General features: G+C 36.8%; 1 protein-coding gene across 3 annotated transcripts in view; it reads right to left on the bottom strand.

The window, feature by feature from the left end:
- The window catches only part of GREB1L (GREB1 like retinoic acid receptor coactivator), a 123,532-nt gene extending 107,751 nt beyond the window's left edge, over window positions 1–15,781 (bottom strand). For all 3 annotated transcript variants that reach the window (XM_060119001.1, XM_060119002.1, XM_060119003.1), the window contains exons 1-3: window positions 15,625–15,781; window positions 15,220–15,417; window positions 6,661–6,837 (exon numbers count right to left, since the gene is read on the bottom strand). In XM_060119001.1, coding sequence (XP_059974984.1) covers window positions 6,661–6,837; window positions 15,220–15,417; window positions 15,625–15,781 — 532 coding nt within the window. The remainder of the gene's footprint in view (window positions 1–6,660; window positions 6,838–15,219; window positions 15,418–15,624) is intronic.
- Between the last annotated feature and the right edge of the window lie 5,006 nt (window positions 15,782–20,787).

The following is a 20,787-nucleotide window of genomic DNA, read 5'->3' as shown; positions in this document are numbered from 1 at the left end:
GGAAAAAGAATTGATGTACACAGTAAACACTTTAACAAGGAGCTGGAAAATATAAAAAAGACCCAATCAGAAATAAAGAACTCAATAGGTGAAATAAAAAACACACTAGAAGGAATGAATAGGAGACTAAGATACAGAAGAACTCATAAGTGATTTGGAAGAGAGAGTAATGGAAATCATACAATCAGAACAGCAAAAAAGAAAAACAAATTTTAAAAAATGAAAACAGGGCTTCCCTGGTGGCGCAGTGGTTGAGAGTCTGCCTGTCGATGCAGGGGACACGGGTTCGTGCCCCAGTCCGGGAGGATCCCACATGCCGCGAAGCAGCTAGGCCCATGAGCCATGGCTGCTGACCCTGCGCGTCTGGAGCCTGTGCTCCGCAATGGGAGAGGCCACAACAGTGAGAGGCCGGCGTACCACAAAAAAAAAAAAAAAAGGAAACAATTTAACAGATCTCTAGGATATAATTAAGCATACCAACATTGTCATTATAGGGGTCCCAGAAGGAGAAGAGAGAAGGGGATAGAAAATATATTTGAGGAAATTATGACTGAAAACTTCTCAAACCTGAAGATGGAAACAGATATCCAGCTTCAGGAAGCACAGAGAGTCCAAAAAACGATGAACTCAAACAGACCCACAGCAAGACATGTAAATAATATGACAAAAGTTAAAGATAGAGAATTCTAAAGGCAGCAAGAGAAAAACAAAGAGTCATATACAAGGGAATCCCCATAAGGCTGTCAGATGATTTCTCTGTAGAAACTTCACAGGCCAGAAGGAAGTGGCATAATACATTCAAAGTGCTGAAAGGGAAAAACCTGCAACCTAGGATACCAGCAAGAATATCATTCAGAATAGAAGGAGAGATAAAGAACTGCTTAGACAAGCAAAAACTAAAAGAGTTTGTCAATACTGAACCTACCCTAAAAGAAATGTTAAAGGGTCTTCTCTAAGTAGAAAAGAAGTAAAAGTCTACAGAAAATGGAAAATCCCACTAGGAAAAGCAAATATATAGTAAGAACTGAGGATCAACCACTTAAATAAGCTAATACAAAGATTAAAAGACAAAAAAATTGTAAAAACTATAACTACAATAAATGGTTAAGGGATAAACGCATGAAGATGTAAAATATGACATTAAAAACACAAAATGTGTGGGAGGGGGTAAAAAAAGTAGATCTTTTAGAATATGTTTGAATTTAAATGAATGACCAGTTTAAAACAGTAGATATACTTATAGGTCAACATATATGAACCCAATGGTAACCACAAATCAGAAACCTACTAGAGATACACAAAAACTGAAAAGAAAGGAACTACTGAAGAAAATAATCAAACCACAAGGGAAGAAACAAAAGGAAGAAGAAATGAACAGAGAAGAGCTGCAAAAACAATCAGAAAACAAGTAATAAAATGGCAATAAGTACATATCTATCAATAGTTACTTTAGATGTCAATGGATTAAATGCTCCAGTCAAAAGACATAGGGTAAAAAAATAATAATAACAAGAGCCAAACTTATAGTAGTAGAGAGTAGAATGGTGGTTACCAGAGGCTAGGATGTGGGGGGAAAGGGCAGATTAAAAAAATAAGGAAAAATGGTGGTTGTCGGGGGTTAGAGGGAGGGGGTAATGCGGAGTTAGTGTTTAATGGGTACAGAATTTCAGTTTTGCAGGATGGAAAGAGTTCTGTGGTTGGATGGTGGTGATGCTTGCACAGCAAGTTGAATGTACTTAATACCACTGAAATGTACACTTAAAATGGTTAAGGTGGTACATTTTATGTTATGTGTATTTTACCACAATAAAAAATTGGACACACAGAAAAGGCATAGGGTGACTGACTGGATTAAAAAATAAGACCTTTTTATATGCTGCTTACAAGAGACTCATTTCAGAGCTAAAGACACACACAGAGTTTAAGTGAGGGGATGAAAAAAGATATTTCAGCAAACAAAACTGACAAGAAAGCAGGGGTAGTAATACTTACATCAGACAAAATAGACTTGAATACAAAGGCTATAACACACAAAAGACAAAGAAGGGCATAATATAATAAAAGGATCAATACAAGAGGAGGATATTACACTATTTAACATATATGCACCCAATACAGGAGCACCTAAATATATTAAGAAAATACTAACAGACATAAAAGGAGAAATCAACAATAACACAGTAATAGTAAGAAACTTTAACACCCCACTTACATCAATGGACAGACCATCCACACAGAAAATCAATAAGGCAACACAACAGACCATTGGACTTAGTAGATATCTACAGGACATTACATCCCAAAACAGCACAGTACAAATTCTTTTCAAGTGCACATGGAATGTTCTCCAGCAAAGATCACGTGCTAGGCCACAAAACAAGTCTCAACTAATTTAAGAGGATAGAAATTATATCAAGCATTTTTTTCCAAGCACAACAGTATAAAACTAGAAATCAATTACAGATAGAAAAATGGGGAAAGAACAAACACATAGAGACTAAACAACATGCTACTAAAAACCAATGGGTCAACGAAGAAATCAAAGAGGAAATCAGAAAATACCTCAAGACAAATGAAAGTGGAAACACAACACTCCAAAATCTATGGGATGCAGCAAAAGCTGTTCTAATAGAGAAGTTCATGGCAATACAGGCCTTCCTCAAGAAACAAGAAACATATGAAATAAACAACCTAACCTACCACCAAAAAGAATTAGAACAAACCCCAAAATCAGCAGAAGGAAGGAAATAATAAGGATCAGAAAGAAAGAAATAATACAGAGATTTAAAAAAACAATAGAAAAGATCAATGAATCCCAGAAGCTGTTTTTTTTGAAAAGATAAGCAAAATTGATAAACCATTCGCCAGGCTCGCCAAGAAGAAAAGGGGACACAAATAAACAAAATAAGAAATGAAAAAGGAGAAATAACAACTGATACCACAGAGACACAAAAAAGCTATAAGAGAATACTACAAATACCAACAAACTGCACAACCTAGAAGAAATGGACAAATTTCTAAAAACATACAATCTGCCAAGACTGAATCAAGAAGAAACAGATGATTTGAACAGACTGATCACTAGCAGTGAAATTGAATTTGTGATAAGAAAACTACCAGCAAATAAAAGTCCAGGACTGGACAGCTTCACATGGGAATTCTACCAAACATATAAAGAAGAGCTAATACCTATCCTTCTCAAACTATTCCAAAAATTGAAAAGGATGGAATACTTCCCAAATTCATTCTATGAGGCCGCCATTACCCTGATGCCAAAACCAGACAAGACATTATAAAAAAAGAAAATTACAGGCCAATATCTTTGATTAATACAGATGCAAATATCCTGAACAAAATATTAGCAAACTGAATCCAACAATATATAAAAGGATCATACACCATGATCAAGTTGGACTTATTCCAGGGATGAAAGAATGGTTCAATATTTGCAAATCAATCAATATGATACACCACATTAACAAAAGGAAGGATACAAATCACATGTTCATCTCAGTAGATGCAGAAAAAGCAATTGACAAAATTCAACATCCATTCATGATAAAAACTCTCATCAAAATGGGTACAGAGGGAACATATCTCAACATAATAAAGGCCATTTATGACAAATCCACAGCTAACATCATACTCAAAGGTGAAAAGCTGAAAGCCTTTCCTCTAAATTCAGGAATAAGACAAAGATGCCCACTCTTGCCACTTCTAGTATTGAAAGACCTAGCCACAGCAATCAGACAAGACAAAGAAATAAATTCAGATTGGAAGGGAATAAGTCAAACTGTCACTATTTACAGATGACATGATACTTTTTATAGAAAAACCAAAAGTCTCTACCCCAAAACTATTAGAACCAATAAACAAATTCAGCAAAGTTGCAGGAGACAGATTAACATACAGAAATGTGTTGCTTTTCTATACACCAATAATGAATTATCAGAAAGAGAGAGTGAAAAATAATCTAATTTAAGATCACATCAAAAAGAATAAAATACCTGGGAATAAACTCAACCAAGGAAATGAAAAACCTATACTCTGAAAACTATAAAACACTGACGAATGAAACTGAAGATGATACAAAGAAATGGAAAGATATCCCATGCTCTTGGATTGGAAGAATTAATATTGTTTAAATGGCCATACTACTGAAGGCAATCTACAGATTTAATGCAATCCCTATCAAAATACCCATGACATTTTTCACAGAATTAGAACAAATAATCCTAAAATTCATATGAGACCACAAAAGACCCTGAGTTGCCAAAGCAATCTTGAGAAAAAAGAACAAAGCTGGAGGTATCACCCTCACACTTCAGACTCTACAACAAAGTTACAGTAATCAAAACAGCATGGTACTGGCACATAGACACATAGATCAATGCAACAGAATAGAGAGCCCACACCTAGGTTAATTAATCTATGAAAAAGGAGGCAAGAATATGCAATGGAGAAAAGACAGTCTCTTCAGTAAGAGGAGCTGGGAAAACTGGACAGCTACATGTAAAACAATGAGATTAGAACATTTCCTCACACCATGTATAAAAATAAAATCAAAATGGATTAAAGACCTAAATGTAAGACCTAAAACCTAAAACTCCTAGAAGAGAATGTAGCCAGAACACTCTGACATAAATCGTAGCAATATTTTTTTTGGATCTGTCTCTTAAGGAAAAAGAAATAAAAGCAAAAATAAACAAATGGGACAAATGGGACCTAATTAAACTTAAAAGCTTTTGCACAGCAAAGGAAACCATAAACAAAATGAAAAGACAACCTATGGAATGGGAGAAAATATTTGCAAATGATATTACCAAAAGGGGTTACTATCCAAAATACATAAACAGCTCGTACAACTCAGTATCAAAAAAACAAAACACCCAGTCAAAAAATGGGCAGAAGACCTGAATAGACATTTTTGCAAAGAAGACATACAGATGGCTAATAGGCACATGAAGAGATGCTCAACACTGATGATTATTACAGAAACGCAAATCAAGACAACAATGATATCATCTCACACCTGTCAGAATGGTTATCATCAAAAAGGTCTACAAATAACAAATGTTGGTGAGGATGTAGAGAAAAGGAAACCCTTGTACACTGTTGGTGAGAATGTAAATGGGTGCAGCCACTATGGAAAAGGGTAATGTGGGTTCCTCAAAAAACTAAAAATAGAACTACTACATGATCTAATAATTCCTGTACTGGGTATATAGCCAAAGAAAATGAAAACACTAATTTGAAAAGACACATGCACCCCAACGTTCATGGCAACATTATTTACAATAGCCAAGATATGGAAGCAATCTAAGTATCCATCAACAGAAAAATGGATAACGAAGATGTGATACACACACACACACACACACACACACACACACACACACAAAATGGAATATTACTCAGCCACAAAAAAGAATGAAATTCTGCCATCTGTTGGAACATGGATGACCCTAGAGGGTATTATGTTTAGTGAAATAAGTCAGACAGAGAAAAACAAATAGTGTATGATATCACTTACATATGGAATTCAAAAAATAATACGAATGAATGTATATAGCAAAACAGAAACAGACTCACAGATATAGAAAACAAACTAGTGGGTACCAGTGGATAAAGGGAAGGGGGCGATGTTAGGGGTCAGGGATTAAGAGATACAAACTACTAGTATAAAAAAGATAAGAAACATGAATATATATTTCAGCACAGGGAATTATAGCCATTATCCTGTAATAACTTTTAATGGAGTAAAATCTGTAAGAATATTGAATCACTATGCCGTACATTTGAAACTAATATAATATTGTAAATGAACTATGCTTCAATTTAAAAAAGAATTAAAAAGTAAACCCAGGCTTCCCTGCTGGTGCAGTGGTTGAGAGTCCGCCTGCCGATGCAGGGGATACGGGTTCGTGCCCTGGTGCAGGAAGGTCCCACATGCCGCGGAGCGGCTGGGCCCGTGAGCCATGGCCAGTGAGCCTGCGCGTCTGGAGCCTGTGCTCCACAACGGGAGAGGCCACAAGAGTGAGAGACCCGTGTAACGCAAAAAAAAAAAAAAAAAAAAGTAAACCCACTCTTTGTTATTTCCCATGATGTAGGAAAGCTATGTTGTGAAAAAAGTCCAAAGTAATACTAGAAAGTAAAACAGTTCTGACATAAAGTTAAAATATTTTACATCATAGGTATATTCCTAGTTATCTTGATTGAACTAATGCTAAATATAAAATGAGAATCACATCAATCAAGTGTAGTTAGAAATAATGGGTGGTAGAGAAAAACTACCAATGACTTACAAAGTGGATAATCCACAGTTGAATAATTGAGAGTTGATTTGATATCAGATCCAGATCAAGGACTCTATGGAGAGTGAATCCTACTTTATTTCACAAAATATTTATTTTTGATAAATTGTATGGTGTTCTTTAATGCCTAGTTTAAAAAAGTCTCTTCATTAAGGTGAATGTTTTGAGAGTTAATAGAAAAGTAAAAGCTAATTTTTAAGAAGTTACTAAATGAAAAAGTGTTTCTTAAACTAATATGTAATCCCCAGCTAATTCTGTGATTTTAAAAATTCTGTGATAATTTAAAATAAACTTGTATTTTGACTCCTTTATCTCAGAAGGAATTTTATAGGTATGAAATACTCACCTAAAAGTGCATTTTTTCCATGACCATCTGGTAGAAATCGCTTGTCTACAGCACACACTAGGATGTGTTCAGGAAGATTGGGAGACTTGGCCCCCACCAGGAGGAATCCTGCTGGGATGTCGATTTGTTCCATACACAGAGATACCAAACGCAAATCCTTTCCTGCTTGACAAAAACCTAAAAAACAGTAAAAAGGACACAGTGGAATGTTTAGAGAGTTTATAACTCCTCATCACCCATTTGGAGAGTTGATTACCTGTGGGAATCACTATTAAGGACTAAATTTAAAGTCCATGTACTCCAACCAAAGACACATCTATCATATGTGCTCCTCTGAGCAGAGCTAAAAAGACACTAAAAGGAGGTATTTCCAACTGTTTTAGCCAACACGGATGACTTTATATTTTCTGATCCCCAAGTAAGCAAATGATAAATACACAGCAAACTCTGAAAAACATATGGAATTTTTATGTGCACATAACATAGTATTTTTACTTTCAATGAAAATTCACTTCTCTAAGTGGGGACAGTCATAGAATGCAGATGTTCTCCATTTCATATAGGAAGAGACTAAAGCTCGGAGTTTGGTGAATCATAAATGAATGGATCAGAACTAGAACTCAGAACTGTTTAGGTTACTTGCACTAGGTAAGACATGACAAAACCTTACATATCAATTTACATTCCCACCAGCAGTGCAAGAGGGTTCCCTTTTCTCCACACCCTCTCCAGCATTTATTGTTTGTAGATTTTTTGATGATGGCCAGTTAAAAAAAAAAAACAACCTTACATAACCACTTTGTAACCATAATGTATTACATTAATTCATTAGTTCGTCATTTATTTAAAATGATTTGCAACAGATGCTGTCCTAAGCCTGGGGATAGAGCTGAACAAAGTATACCTTCCTCAAAGAACTCACTTGTAGTCAATTAGAAGAATGTATAAGGAACTGATAGTTACAAAACAATATTACAGAGGACAGCTATGTTCTGCTACAAAGCACCAATCTCCACATCTTCTGGGAAATGATTCCCACCACTCTAGTTATGTGATTTCCCTGGACAGCTGTGATATTCCAGATTGAGCTGGAGCTGGCACCCAGTCCAAGATGGGCCACTGGAATATCCCACCTTTCTGGTCATAGCTGATCAGTCCAGGTGTGGGTACCCGACATAAACCAGGACAATGGAGGATGGACACCTAACTTTCACACACAAACCCGAGGAGACCACCATCATTATTGCCCAATACAAAGTGGGCCAGAACCATGCTAGGTTCTCCCAGCATCAATTCATATTATGATGTTAACCAAATGCCAAGAAACAGTTGGATGCCATCAGTTAGTATATGAGAAATAAAAAGAAAACAACATCCAAACATTGTATGAAGCTATGGTGCATAGGAATCTGCTGCATGGTCTGGATAATTAAACCTCAAAAGCAGACACAATGAATTACAAAAAGCAAGAAATCAAAGACTAGAATGATAAAGACACTGGGCTTCAACCATTTCAAGCTTGTAGATCCCCTTTTAACATTAAAAAATTCAAATATAACTTCTAGTGTTCACAAATTGAGAAAAATAATATCAAAATGTTATTGTGAATTCTTTAACACTTTAAATGAATCTGTATTTTATTATTCACAATATCATCTATATTTATTTGGACAATAGTCATTTATACATGTGAGTCATATTATTTATTCAGTTTACAAACATATTTTGGAGGCTATAGATACATAGAACCCTTAAAAAAATCTGCTGTTCCCATCCCCATTAAGGGACAAAACTCACAGGTTTGAAAGTTGGGAGATGATGATGATGATGATGATGATGATGATACTAGTGGCAGTTAAAATTTATGGAGTGCTTAACATAAGACAGGTACAGTGCTAAACACTGCAGAGAGTTTCTCATTTAATTCTGTCAACAACTCTAGCTAGATATCACTATCTCTTTTTCATATGGAGAAAACGAGGCTCAGAAAGGTGAGAGTATTTGTCCAAGGTTACAAAATGAGTCCCATAATGTCCAGTGATGTAAGACATGGAAAGTTTGCTATATAAGAACAGGTAAAAAGCGTATTATTCAACTTGGCCAAAAAAAGTGCTTAAGAATAGTTATAATCCAGAGCTAAAACCTGGAGAGGTGAACACAGACTTTTTCATGAAATTCTGAAATACTAAATCTAGGGGCATTTTAAAGTCTTAAAAGAAGCATTAATTTTTTTAATCAAAGGAATTATTAATTTGTGTAGAGACAGTAAACCTAGAAACATATCTCCCCTAGGAGGTAGCACCTTTATTATGACTTTCTCCAAAAGGTAAAACATAAAATACCCTCCCAAATAGTGTAGAAAATTCAATGATGAGAGGTTTACGATTACCTATTGTGGAAACAGGATGCTTGAGGAGCTTTCTCTGTCACTAAGAAGTAGTACTACAACCTTTTTAAACTTTCAGTCATTCCATATTAGAAAGAATAGAAAAGTCTGTACCAATCTGTACCAATTTGCAAATTATTACAAGCTTTTTAGAACATCAGAGTGATATGGAACCTCAAGGTCATCTGATAACAGGATTTTCCAACAAGTAGTTATCAAAATCCCAGAGATTCATAAAGGTATTCCATGATACTTGGGAACTATAAGTGAAACTAAAATAGATAACATTACCAATTTCTGAAAACTAATAAATAATTATTCTAATATCCTACTTTCACTTTGTTTATTATTATTATTTTTAATAACTTTATTTATTTATTTATTTATGGCTGCATTGGGTCTTAGTTGCTGTGTGCGGGCTTTCTCTAGTTTTGTCAAGTGGGGGTTACTCTGTTGTGGTGCACAGGCTTCTGATTATGGTGGTTACTCTTGTTGTGGAGCACGGGTTCTAGGGCACGTGGGCTTCAGTAGTTGTGGCTCACAGGCTCTAGAGCACAGGCTCAGTAGCTGTGGTGCACAGGCTTAGTTGCTCCGCGGCACATGGGATCTTCCCGGACCAGCGCTCAAACCTGTGTCCCCTGCATTGGCAGGTGGATTTTAACCACTGCACCACCAAGGAAGTCCCTAATATCCTACTTTTAAAACAGAATGTTCTAAGGGCTCTCCATGCTACACATGTAGGGGTAGTGGAAATCAGCTGAACGAACTCAGGACTCACTCAGCTGAACCCCATATCAATGTATGGTTTTGATTATTACATATTTTAAAATTGATTTTATTATCAGTCACATGTATTGATGTGTTGCTTAATTTATATACCCATAATGGGCTGTTGGCTAATAATGGGAGGCTTAGGGAACACGGATTTGATGGACACAGTCATTTTATAAATGTACCTAAGATGCTCTCTACTAGATATGAAAGTTAGATTCAACCACAACCCCACTCATCAAATTATAAAATTATATAAAATGGGGCTTCCCTGGTGGCGCAGTGGTTGAGAGTCCGCCTGCCGATGCAGGGGACACGGGTTCGTGTCCCAGTCCGGGAAGATCCCACATGCCGCGGAGCGGCTAGGCCCGTGAGCCATGGCCGCTGAGCCTGCGCATCCGGACCCTGTGCTCCGCAACGGGAGAGGCCACAACAGTGAGAGGCCCGTGTACCGCAAAAAAAAAAAAAAATTATATAAAATGCACCAATATGTTTCTGGGGCACCAAAAAAAAAAAAGCAATGATAAGGTAAAATTTTAGTGATTATAATCCAATTTGGCTTTTCATGTAAGAGGAAAAAGGCTACCTCTTTCAGCAGCATGTTATTTGTAGAGAAATTCTGCAAACAAAAGCCTGAAACATTTTCATCATGTAGAGCAAAAATTATAAAAACAAATTAGTACATCCTTTTAATTCTAAAACATACAAACCCCAAAATTTGGGTATTAAAAGTAGATTTTGAGTCTTTTTTTGATGCTCGGAAATATTTAAATACACTTGGCTCCCCTTCTCCACCCCCCCAAAAGTATAACATTTTATTTTTGAATTTGTCAACAAAACATGCTTTTCCTTACACAACCAATTTAAAGTAAATTAAACAGCAATGACTGAATGATAAAATGTAGGCAATATACTCTGATATTATTCATGCATGAGAAAATATTAATATACTAATCTAAAATAAATATTTTCTACTTAAAATCTATTCTTTATCACATGCCATATAGTGACAGAATTAGTTTTTAAATTCCTAAGGGGTTCAAAAGATTATGTATTACTATGAGAGATTTGTAAATCAAAGATTGGGTAACACTAATCTATCCCAATCTCTTTAGTATGTAAATGAGGAAGCTAGGGCCCATAAAGGTTAAGAAAACAGCCCAAGGTCAAATACCCAGCAACCCACCAAGTTGCGACCCAGGTCTCTTGACTCCAGGTTACAGCCTCCTTCGTCCTTGTTAACATCGCTCTGACTCACAGAATGCTTCACCTTCCCTGGTCTGATGTAGGACCCTCTCCTATAGCTTCTTCCTTGCCTATCCTTGCTGAATCTCATCACTCAACTTTCCAGGCTGAATCCTGGGGGTTACTTGACACAGTAGCCCCTGCCAGCCATGGGCTATGTCAGCATCCACCTCTCTCACACCTGCTGATGAATCCTTAAAATTCATGGTTTTGCAAGTCACAAAGGTGTCCCTTGATTAGAGAGTGACATTTCTAATGAGCTTTCTCAAAGCAATACATTGCAGCCAAAGGGAGATTAAGGGGGAAAAGTACAATTTCAGTTTTGGGCTAAACAGGGATAGAGTAGAGAAGACACAGTCAGTGTGGAAAATATCTGAAGAAAGCAGGATTTTCTCTGGAAGAAAGATGATTTCAGAGTGATTTCTGTGGTATAATGAAAACTACACAGTCCACTCAAATTAAGAAGCACAAATAGCTTTCAGTGCTACAGCATTTGAAGGTTTTCCCATTTATGATATGAGGACACCTAGAGGTGAAAAGTAATAATTATTAATGACGATTCTAGGAGAAGAATGTTTTTCTCATAGAAGGAGGAAACAAACCTCCTCTTAAAATTTTTTCAGAAAGTGCTTGTGACAATGAAAAGAGAAAATGTCCTATTTTATCCTAAAAAGAAAACCGTAATCATGGGAGCACATAAAAGGGGCACAGGAACCAACTGAAATTGCTACCAATGGCCAAAACTGGAAAAATTGGAGCAAAAAAATAAAATAAAGTAGTATTGGATTATAACCCAAAACATAAAATAAATATTCATAAGTGTATAATGATATAAATAAATGACTGTATAAATTAATAAACAAGGGAGAAGGGACAAATTTCCATGCAGTAGAATTCCAAATAATGTATTAGATACTCTGCCCTCAAGGATGTGGAGCATAACTCCATATTCCTTAAGTGTGGGCTGAGTGCAGTGACTTTCTTCCACAGTATGGTAATGGGGGCGGGGCAGGGGGAGAGTGGAGATAACACTATCTCAGCCAGGTGATCAAGGCCAACATCAATAGTCATAAATCATGTTGATAGTATGTACCCTTGATATAGTATGATTAAAATGGCACTTTACCTCTGTGATCTTCCTCCCCCAAACCCATAACCCCAGTCTAATCAGGAGAAAAAGATCAGACAAATTCCTATAGAAGGTCTGCTAGAATATACCTGACCTATAATCCCCAAAACTGTCAGGGTCAGCCACAACAAGGGAAGTCTGAGAAACTGTCACAGCCAAGAGGAGCCTAAGGAGACATAACAACTAAATCTAATGTAGTATCCCAGATGGGATTCTGGAACAGAAAGAGGACATTAGGTCGAAACTAAAGAACACAAATAAACTACAGACTTTCATTATTACTAAAATTACTAGTAATGTAACATGCTAACAATAGGGCAAACTGTGGGGATATACAGAAACTCTGTACTATTTTAGCAATTTTTCTGTAAATCTAAAACTGTTCTTAAAAGTCTGACAAAGAACAGACTTGTGGTTGTCAAGGAAGGGGGAGGGATGGATTGGGAGTATGGGGTTAGCAGATGCAAATTATATAGAGAATGGATAAACAACAAGGTCCTACTGTATAGCACAGGGAACTGTATTCAGTATCTTGTGATAAACCATAATGGAAAAGAATATGTGTGTGTGTGTGTGTGTGTGTGTGTGTGTGTATAACTGAATCACTTTGCTGTACAGCAGAAATTAACACATCATTATAAATCAACTACACTTAAATTTTTTTAAAAGTCCATTTTTAAAATGTCCTGTTTTATCTTCTTGCCTTCCAGTTAATCACCAGCACAAGCCACACAGGTGATTTAATTAAGAGGAAAGAGAATAGGTGAGAAAGAAAAGGCAAGGCTGAGTCCAGGAACAGGGTCACGAAGAAATCAATCCAAGGCCAGAAATGGTTGCAAAGTCAAGGAAAAGTTCCTGAGTTCACTTTGTAGTTAGTTTGAGAATATGCTCACAAGGGTCTGGACTGTTTCCTCCAAACCTTCATTCTTGTAATTCAGATCAACTAATTATATACAAAATATATCATCAGGGATCCCCAGTTAAGAAAAAAATATATTATGCAAAGAGCAATATTTAAGTTAGTTTTTTTAAAAGATTGAAAATAAGCTCTGTGTGTCTCTAAAGAAGTAGCTAAAGAATCTATGAAATGTGATTATATTTCAAGACCTATAGGATCCAAATATCTGGTGTAGCAGGTAGTTCAATTTCCCCACTATTAGAAATATGTCAGAAAATTAATATAATAAATATTAAATCTCAATTAAAACCTAAGATAAAATAAGAAGTAACCTTATTACTCCCCTCTAGGGTAATTTTAAATTATATCTGAACTAATCCTGAAAGAAACATAGGATCTTTCTTTTAGAGGCTACTGGAGGACCTGGGAAAAAGTACCCTAAGGCGGGGGCGGTATGTAAGCCTATTTACTGTAGTCAAGGAAAGAAAAGTACGTTATGGGGCATACAAATAATTTATTTGACAAACTTGCCCCTACTCTCAAACTCATTTTCTGGGAGTAAAACTGACATGCTGCCTTAAAATCAAGACTCTTGCAGCAAGTGATTTTAATTTTAAAGGGGAGCCACAGTACAGAGAGCCCTTCTTTGTAAACCTCATCTGCATTTCCTTAATAGCCAAGGTTTTCACTTCACAGAACCAGATTTTGCATTCTCCAATTATCTCCAGCTTGAAGGTTAGAGTAATCTAAATGGGGGAGGGGAAAGTTTACTGAAACAGCTGTAAACACAAACTAATCAAAGCAGTATTTGGAGGCCTAAAATCTGGCGGCCCTTTACCCCTTTAGACGATCAACTGCCTCCCAGCAGGGTAGGAACCTACCAATAATTTACATAAGAAATTAGCAACCAGAATTTACATCTGAATGGCACCCCCAGAAGCCCATGGGGTGTTAAGTATCTGCTTATCTAAATTGCCTCTAAAAATAGCTTTACCTTCCTTTAAGTCTTAGGAGTCTTAGGTAAATAGAGGATTTCCCATGAAGAGAAGGTGGTATGCTGAAACAAATCCAGGCACTGTATTTCCCTATTTCACTGTCATTTTCATAAGGAAAATTTCAGGGCTGTTCTGTCTTTGAGGGAGAGAGGACTCTTAGAACTACCTTAGAATGAGCCAAGCTGGAAGAGCTATGGGCAAACTATAAACGATCAAATTATGAACTAATTAGAAATCAGGCTGGGATGGCCAGAAAACAGCACCGTATACCACTAAATGGAGGTAAGTGAGTATAATTTAAGTTGTTACATCACCAAAACCATGAAATACTGAAAACGGTTTATGTAGGATTTTCTTTTTAAAAGTGTGGTTAAAGCCTTGGTAGAAGAGGAGGTTGAAGATAAATAAAATGGGATTATCAAAATATGTTCGTTTTGGGCTTCCCTGGTGGCGCAGTGGTTGAGAGTCCGCCTGCCGATGCAGGGGACGCGGGTTTGTGCCCCGGTCCAGGAAGATCCCACATGCCGCGGAGCGGCTGGGCCCGTGAGCCATGGCCGCTGGGCCTGCACGTCCGGAGCCTGTGCTCCGCAACGGGAGAGGCCACTACAGTGAGAGGCCCGCGTACCGCAAAAAAAAAAAAAAAAAAAAAAAAAAAAAGTTCATTTTAATCTTCTAGAGATAACAGTATACTGGATGAATGTTCAAAATATATGGAAAAGGTAAATATTAAAACACCTGATATCTCTATAATTGTTTTGAGAGTGGAACAGAAAGACGTAGGAAGAGAGATCACTAAAATAAAGTTTCTGAAAGAGTCACATTCTTGCAGGAAGCACCTGGAGCATTGAAAAAGTCCTGAGCTAGGTCTAGGCTTGCCTCTGCCACATACCATCTCAGAGAAGTCATTCAATTGCTGTGAATCTCAGTCTCCTCATCTACAAGATGGGGTGATAATGCTTGTCTTTCTTAATAGACACCTGCTATGAAATCACAGGCAATAATGTGAGTGAGAGCATAATCATTCCTCATTCCTTTCTGTAATTACTGGTTTCCAGCCTTGAGCACCCCATGCAATGATTGGAAACTAGCCAGACAATATTAGAGGAATTGGAAAAAAAAAAAAAAGGAAACCCACCATCTGTAGTGCAAGACCCTTCGGGGGCAGGTTTTTGTGAATAGGGAATTGGTGGGCTATTTGAATCAGACATTTCTTCATCATCTTCATCATCTTCCATTTCATTTACTGTTAGAGTGTTAGAAAAATCCAGGCTTCCATTTTGAGTGTAGCGATGTACCAAATCTTTATCCAGGTCCTCCACCTTGGGTTTTACATCTGGGTAAGCAAATAAATCATAGCAAACTTAATAAAAATGTTTGTGGGAAAATAACCAAAAGAAAAATTCATAGTTCTGAAAAATATCTGAGGACAGGGAGACTGGCATTGGCTAACATTTAACCCATTTATTTCAGATATCCCCAGATTTGGAGATCCCACTTCTATTAGAAGGAGTCTAGAAATGTGTGGGACTGAGAAACTTACCTGCAGATGAGAAAGGATGCTGGTCAGGGTCCAAGTAAAGCTGGGAAAAAATTGGTCTTGGTACCACACTACTACATCTGAGAGAGGCTTCTATGGAGTTGTGGAGAGCTTCTTCAAATCGAGCAGATTTCAGTTGCCCAGCATATGAATTCCCCATGGTCTACACTACCTCCCAAGGAAAAAGAGAAAGGAGAAAATTGATACAATTAGAGGGCCATATGTCTGCAAAGTACACAGATAGCTGATATAAACTATACCCATATATCCTAAGATTGGAACTATATGAACTTTACCTATATTTCTGGAGATAAATTATCAATTTATCTGTTACATCACTTTTGCTTCTTGTCTTTAGAATCCAAAGGGGCTTTCAAAAAGCCCCTTTAAGGGATCTTGTATCTGAGGATCAAACCATAATAAGTGCTTTAAGTGAAGGTTCTCCAACTAGTAAATCAAGATTGGCCTGTCAATCGTGAAGCCCAACATGGTGACAATGGGGCCACATCTTCTTAAACTGGTGGGCTGCCAAAACCCCATAGGAACACTATCAGTGGTTTCAGAGTAAATATCAAATTACTTCTCTCTCTACTAAGATCTTATTACCCTAGGAGGGAAAAAGAGTCTTCTCTGGAAAAAAAATAAAAGCTTTATGATAATATATTTGACAAATTCCTGAAAGCAAGATTTGAGCCTTTTAAAATTCAAAGAATTTGTTCATGTATTGTTAGTATTTATTTGAAAAACAATGTTATTTCTTTTGCTTAGTTTGAATCACAGTCTTATTTGGGACCCTTTAGGAAAGTACAGAACAAGAAGTTTTGAAGCAATCGCCTTTACTTCTCATCACTAGTTACAAAAACTTCCATATATATCAATAATAACTAAATTTATTGGGTGCTAAATGTTGGCTATGCTAACGATTGGTCTGAGGTCCCCAAGACCCTTTCTGTGTTCCATGAGGTCAAAACTCTTTTCAAACTATTACTAGGATATCATTTGCCTTTTTCATTCTCATTCTTTCATACGTTTACAGTGGAATTTTCCAGAGGTTATATGATGTGTGATATTGCAACAGATTGAATGCAGAAGCAGACAGACTACTCTTTTCACTAACTTTTTTTTGGGGAAATACAGTTATTTTTCATGTTATTTATGTGCTATATAATGGGCTTATTGTTAATTTTTTAAATTAATAAATACTTTGAAATTTTCTTAATTCTAATAAATATAATATACATAAACAAAACTCAATCATTTTTAGGAGTATAAAGGGGTTATGAGATGAAAAGTCTGAGAACTGTTGGGCTAGACAGTATACCAAGCACTTCCCCAAAATTACTTTATTTAATCCTCAGTATTCTGAAGTAGGTATGACCTCTTCCCACTTCATAAATGAAAAAACTGAGGCTTGGAGAAGCCAAGTGACTTGCCCACTATCACCCCACTGGTAAAGGTCAGAACCAGGACTCAATATCCAGATGACAAATTTTGCACTCCTAGAGGATGGGCTCAATCTGGGTAAATCTCATTTCAAGAAACGCAATTTTTAGAATATCTTAGCTCCACTTTCCTCATCAAGGAGAGGGGTAGATATTAAATTTCATCTGTATCTCCAACTCTGACTGACTCCCTGGAGGACTATTTGAGAGGACCCTGAGCATGCATCAGGCTCAGCAGGTAAAGTGAGCCAAGATCCAGTGGTGATGACCCATGAGCAGAGAAGGGGTGATGCATACCACATCTCAACCCTCCTCTCAGGTTTCCTAGATCACACAAAGGAGCTCCATAGGAGATTTTGGTGGCTCTGAACTGCTTCTATATATAGCAAAGGAGGCTTCTTACATGATTCCTGGTAGCAGTGAATAGTATACAGAGATTCCCATCAGAGGGTCTCAGTTTATCAAAGCTTTGTTGGAGATTCCTATGATTTGGAGGAAAAGCTGTAATCATATTTTGACAACCTTTCTCAAAGTAGGTAATAAGAAACCAAATGCCATGGATTTAAATTACTAGGTTCCTCTTCACAAGAAAAAACCATTTTGTAACTATGTGAGGTGATGGATGTTAACTAAACTAATTGTAGTAATAATTTTGTAATATATACACATATCCAATAGTTATGTTGTACACCTAAAACTAATACACGTTATATATAAGTTACATCTCAGTAAAACTGGAAAAAATTAATTACTGGGTTCTTTCTTACAATAAGTACATACACAAAAGTATACACATAATATCCAATTCAAAGTTGTAAGTGGCAGAAAATCAACAAAGCCTGTCAAATGAAATTTTCCTGAAATACCAAGTTTTTGCCCAAGCTTCTAAAACCCCACCAGTACAACTATAAACATTTAACTTTTCTAAAGCAATTTATTTTTCAACAGAACCACACATAATCAAAACAGGATGCGGGTTGGAAGAGAAATATGCTGTGTCACTAGTTTATGCATCTAAGTCAAAATTGAATAGCCATTTTACCTTTCTTCCTTGTTGAAGGGAGAAAAATACCAGGAACTAGCACAGTCAACCATGGGATTTTTTATCCGTGGAGAACAATGGAATAACTTCAAAGGTGGACCTTTAGCCTTTCTCCAGAGCACCAAATGCCTAGAAATCTTGCCTCTTCTTAATCTATTACCTGCTCAACAAATTATCTTCCTTTCATCATTGAAAACCTACATTCTCCAAGAGATCTTTTCAGTTGAATAAAGAAGTGCCCAATTATACATGGAAGATTGCATGATCTCAATCCCTTCAATTTAAGCATAGTTTAAGGAGTAATATGACAGCTATATCAAATGAATATTGTGCTGATTAAAATATTAAAGTAACATAAACATGGGCGATCCAGTTTCACCACCATAAAACATACACATAATCCTACAACAGCATAATCCTGAGCAATACTCAGATGAAGACAACGGGAAGTACCCATGGAACAGCCTTGGGAGAGTAAAAAGAAGGGGCTGACTATTCCAGATGAAAACATAACTGGGCAGTTTTAAAAATGATAATGATAAGGTGAAGAATGACAAAACTGACCCCAAACTTTTTTGGTGCTGAGTATGGAGTTCTTCACTGACAGTTCAATGCTACCCAAAGATGGGCAGAGTTCAAAGGAAAAAGCTTTTTTAGTGCAATGTATTCTTAATATCATATGCTGTAATATTTAGGGTCACTGAAATCATTGGCCTTATCCACCTAGATTACCAGCCTTCCTTTCCTCTGAATCTCAAACAGCCCCCAGGGCCTGCAATGACATAGCATCCTACTAAGAGTCAGCGTGAATAAATCTAACTTCAGGTCAGAAAATGGAGAAATACTTTTTAGAAACAGTTGTTAAATGAAATACAAAAAGAACAGACTTGTGAATTCTGTACATATGCAGATATTTTATGTCTCTGGCTGACATTAAGTTTGTGAGACTGCACCGTATTGCTTTTCCATGTTTTCTTTTATTACTGTGAAATTACACAGGGAAAACTATATTAAATGTTTTGTTATAGTACTACGGACCTTTGAGATGCAAATAGGCACTCTTGGGGTATTGAGGAAATCTCTAAGAAAGGGATCGTACCCAATATGAGCACTTTCTGCACCATTAATTAATTGCTCAAAATACAAGTGGAATCAAGTACAAACCACCATGACAGTGTGGTTTGGTGCCTCTCTGCTCTAGCCTTTTCTCTTCTCTACAGAAAGACAGACAAAAGAAGGGCGGAGTAGAACAGGCAGCTTCTATCACTGGTGGCTTTAGGAATAGGGACTGGAGCCGCAAGGAAAAGAGTAGCTTTGGAAACAGGTGCCTGCTAACGCGTCCATCACCTCTCCTCAACTCTTTTTCTGCTGAAAATGGAAAGGAGAAGCAATACACACTGCAAGAGGCTACACTTGATCAGTAATGTTTTTATTCCCTTTTTGTCAATGGTTTCATATTTAATAATTACTGTATTATTAATGCAGTAACTACTTTTATAGTATTTATTAAGTACACAGGAAACAAGGAGAAAATTTTCCTTTAACCTAACTCTCCAAAGGCTTTTTTAAAGCGTCAGATCAGATTTCAGAATATATACATATATATATTCTGATTTTTCAAATGTTCAGTTATATGTGAAGCACATATCACAGTGGTATGCACCTAGCAGGCAGATGATATAACTGCTGCTGTCATTATTATTCTTACTAGTGATGGTCATAGTGGTGATGGTAGTAGCAGTAATTGTCATCATTATTATTGTCAAGAAATGTGAAAGGAAACATTCTTTGTTGAACCATTATAATAATAGTAACATGGAGAACTTACTAACCGCCAGGAAAATACTGTTACTGCCCCCATTTTTAGGAGAACCAAGGCCTAGAGAAGTTAAAGAACTTGCCCAAGGTCATACTATGAGAAAAGGCCAAGAGACAGGAGTGGACTCTAATCAGTTTGTCTACAGCAGCAGCTGTCTTAGGCTATCTAATCATGTATGCCATTCAGTTGTTGAAACACCTACAATAATGACCCAACTGGGAAATGGATACTCCATAAAGTACTCCTAAATTGGCAAGCCAAGCCAAGCCAAAATAAATAAATAAAAATCAAGGAAGAAGATTTTTGTTTGCTGATTTGTCCTTGTCTATATATATCATGGCTGCAAGACAAGGCTGAAAAGGGAGTTTGAATGTAGGATATGGGATGAATAGACACAAAACCAAGCAACAATTTAAGAAACTGAAACAAAATAAAAACACCACCTCTCTCTTCAATTAAAAAAACCCAAACCTCACTTTAAATGTTAGATGAAAGGTAAAAATGAACAAAGAGTAAATTACTTCACAAAGAACAAAATTGCCCCTCGATATCTTCAGGGATTTGGTTATAGGACCCTGGTGGGTACCAAAATCGGCAGATGCTCGAGTCCCATATATTAAAAGGATAGTACAGTCGGCCCTCCGAATAGGCGGGTTGATTGAATCTGTGGATGCAGAACCCTTGGATACAGAGGACTGGCTGTGCACACATACAGGAGAGGAAGCACAGGCCTGCCCCTAGACTCCAAAGCATCAGATCAATTGGCATCATGCCCCCTGACTTTGGGAATTCTCTTGCTGATACCCGTTTGTCCCCATTGTTTTCAACTTTAGAAGATGCAGTCGTGTTTCATTAATTCATTA

The sequence above is a fragment of the Mesoplodon densirostris genome, chromosome 15 (assembly GCF_025265405.1).
Source record: "Mesoplodon densirostris isolate mMesDen1 chromosome 15, mMesDen1 primary haplotype, whole genome shotgun sequence".
In the NCBI taxonomy this organism is placed as follows: domain Eukaryota; kingdom Metazoa; phylum Chordata; class Mammalia; order Artiodactyla; family Ziphiidae; genus Mesoplodon; species Mesoplodon densirostris.
Note: the sequence above shows the minus strand (reverse complement) of the source record. Positions and strands in the feature narration are given on the sequence as shown.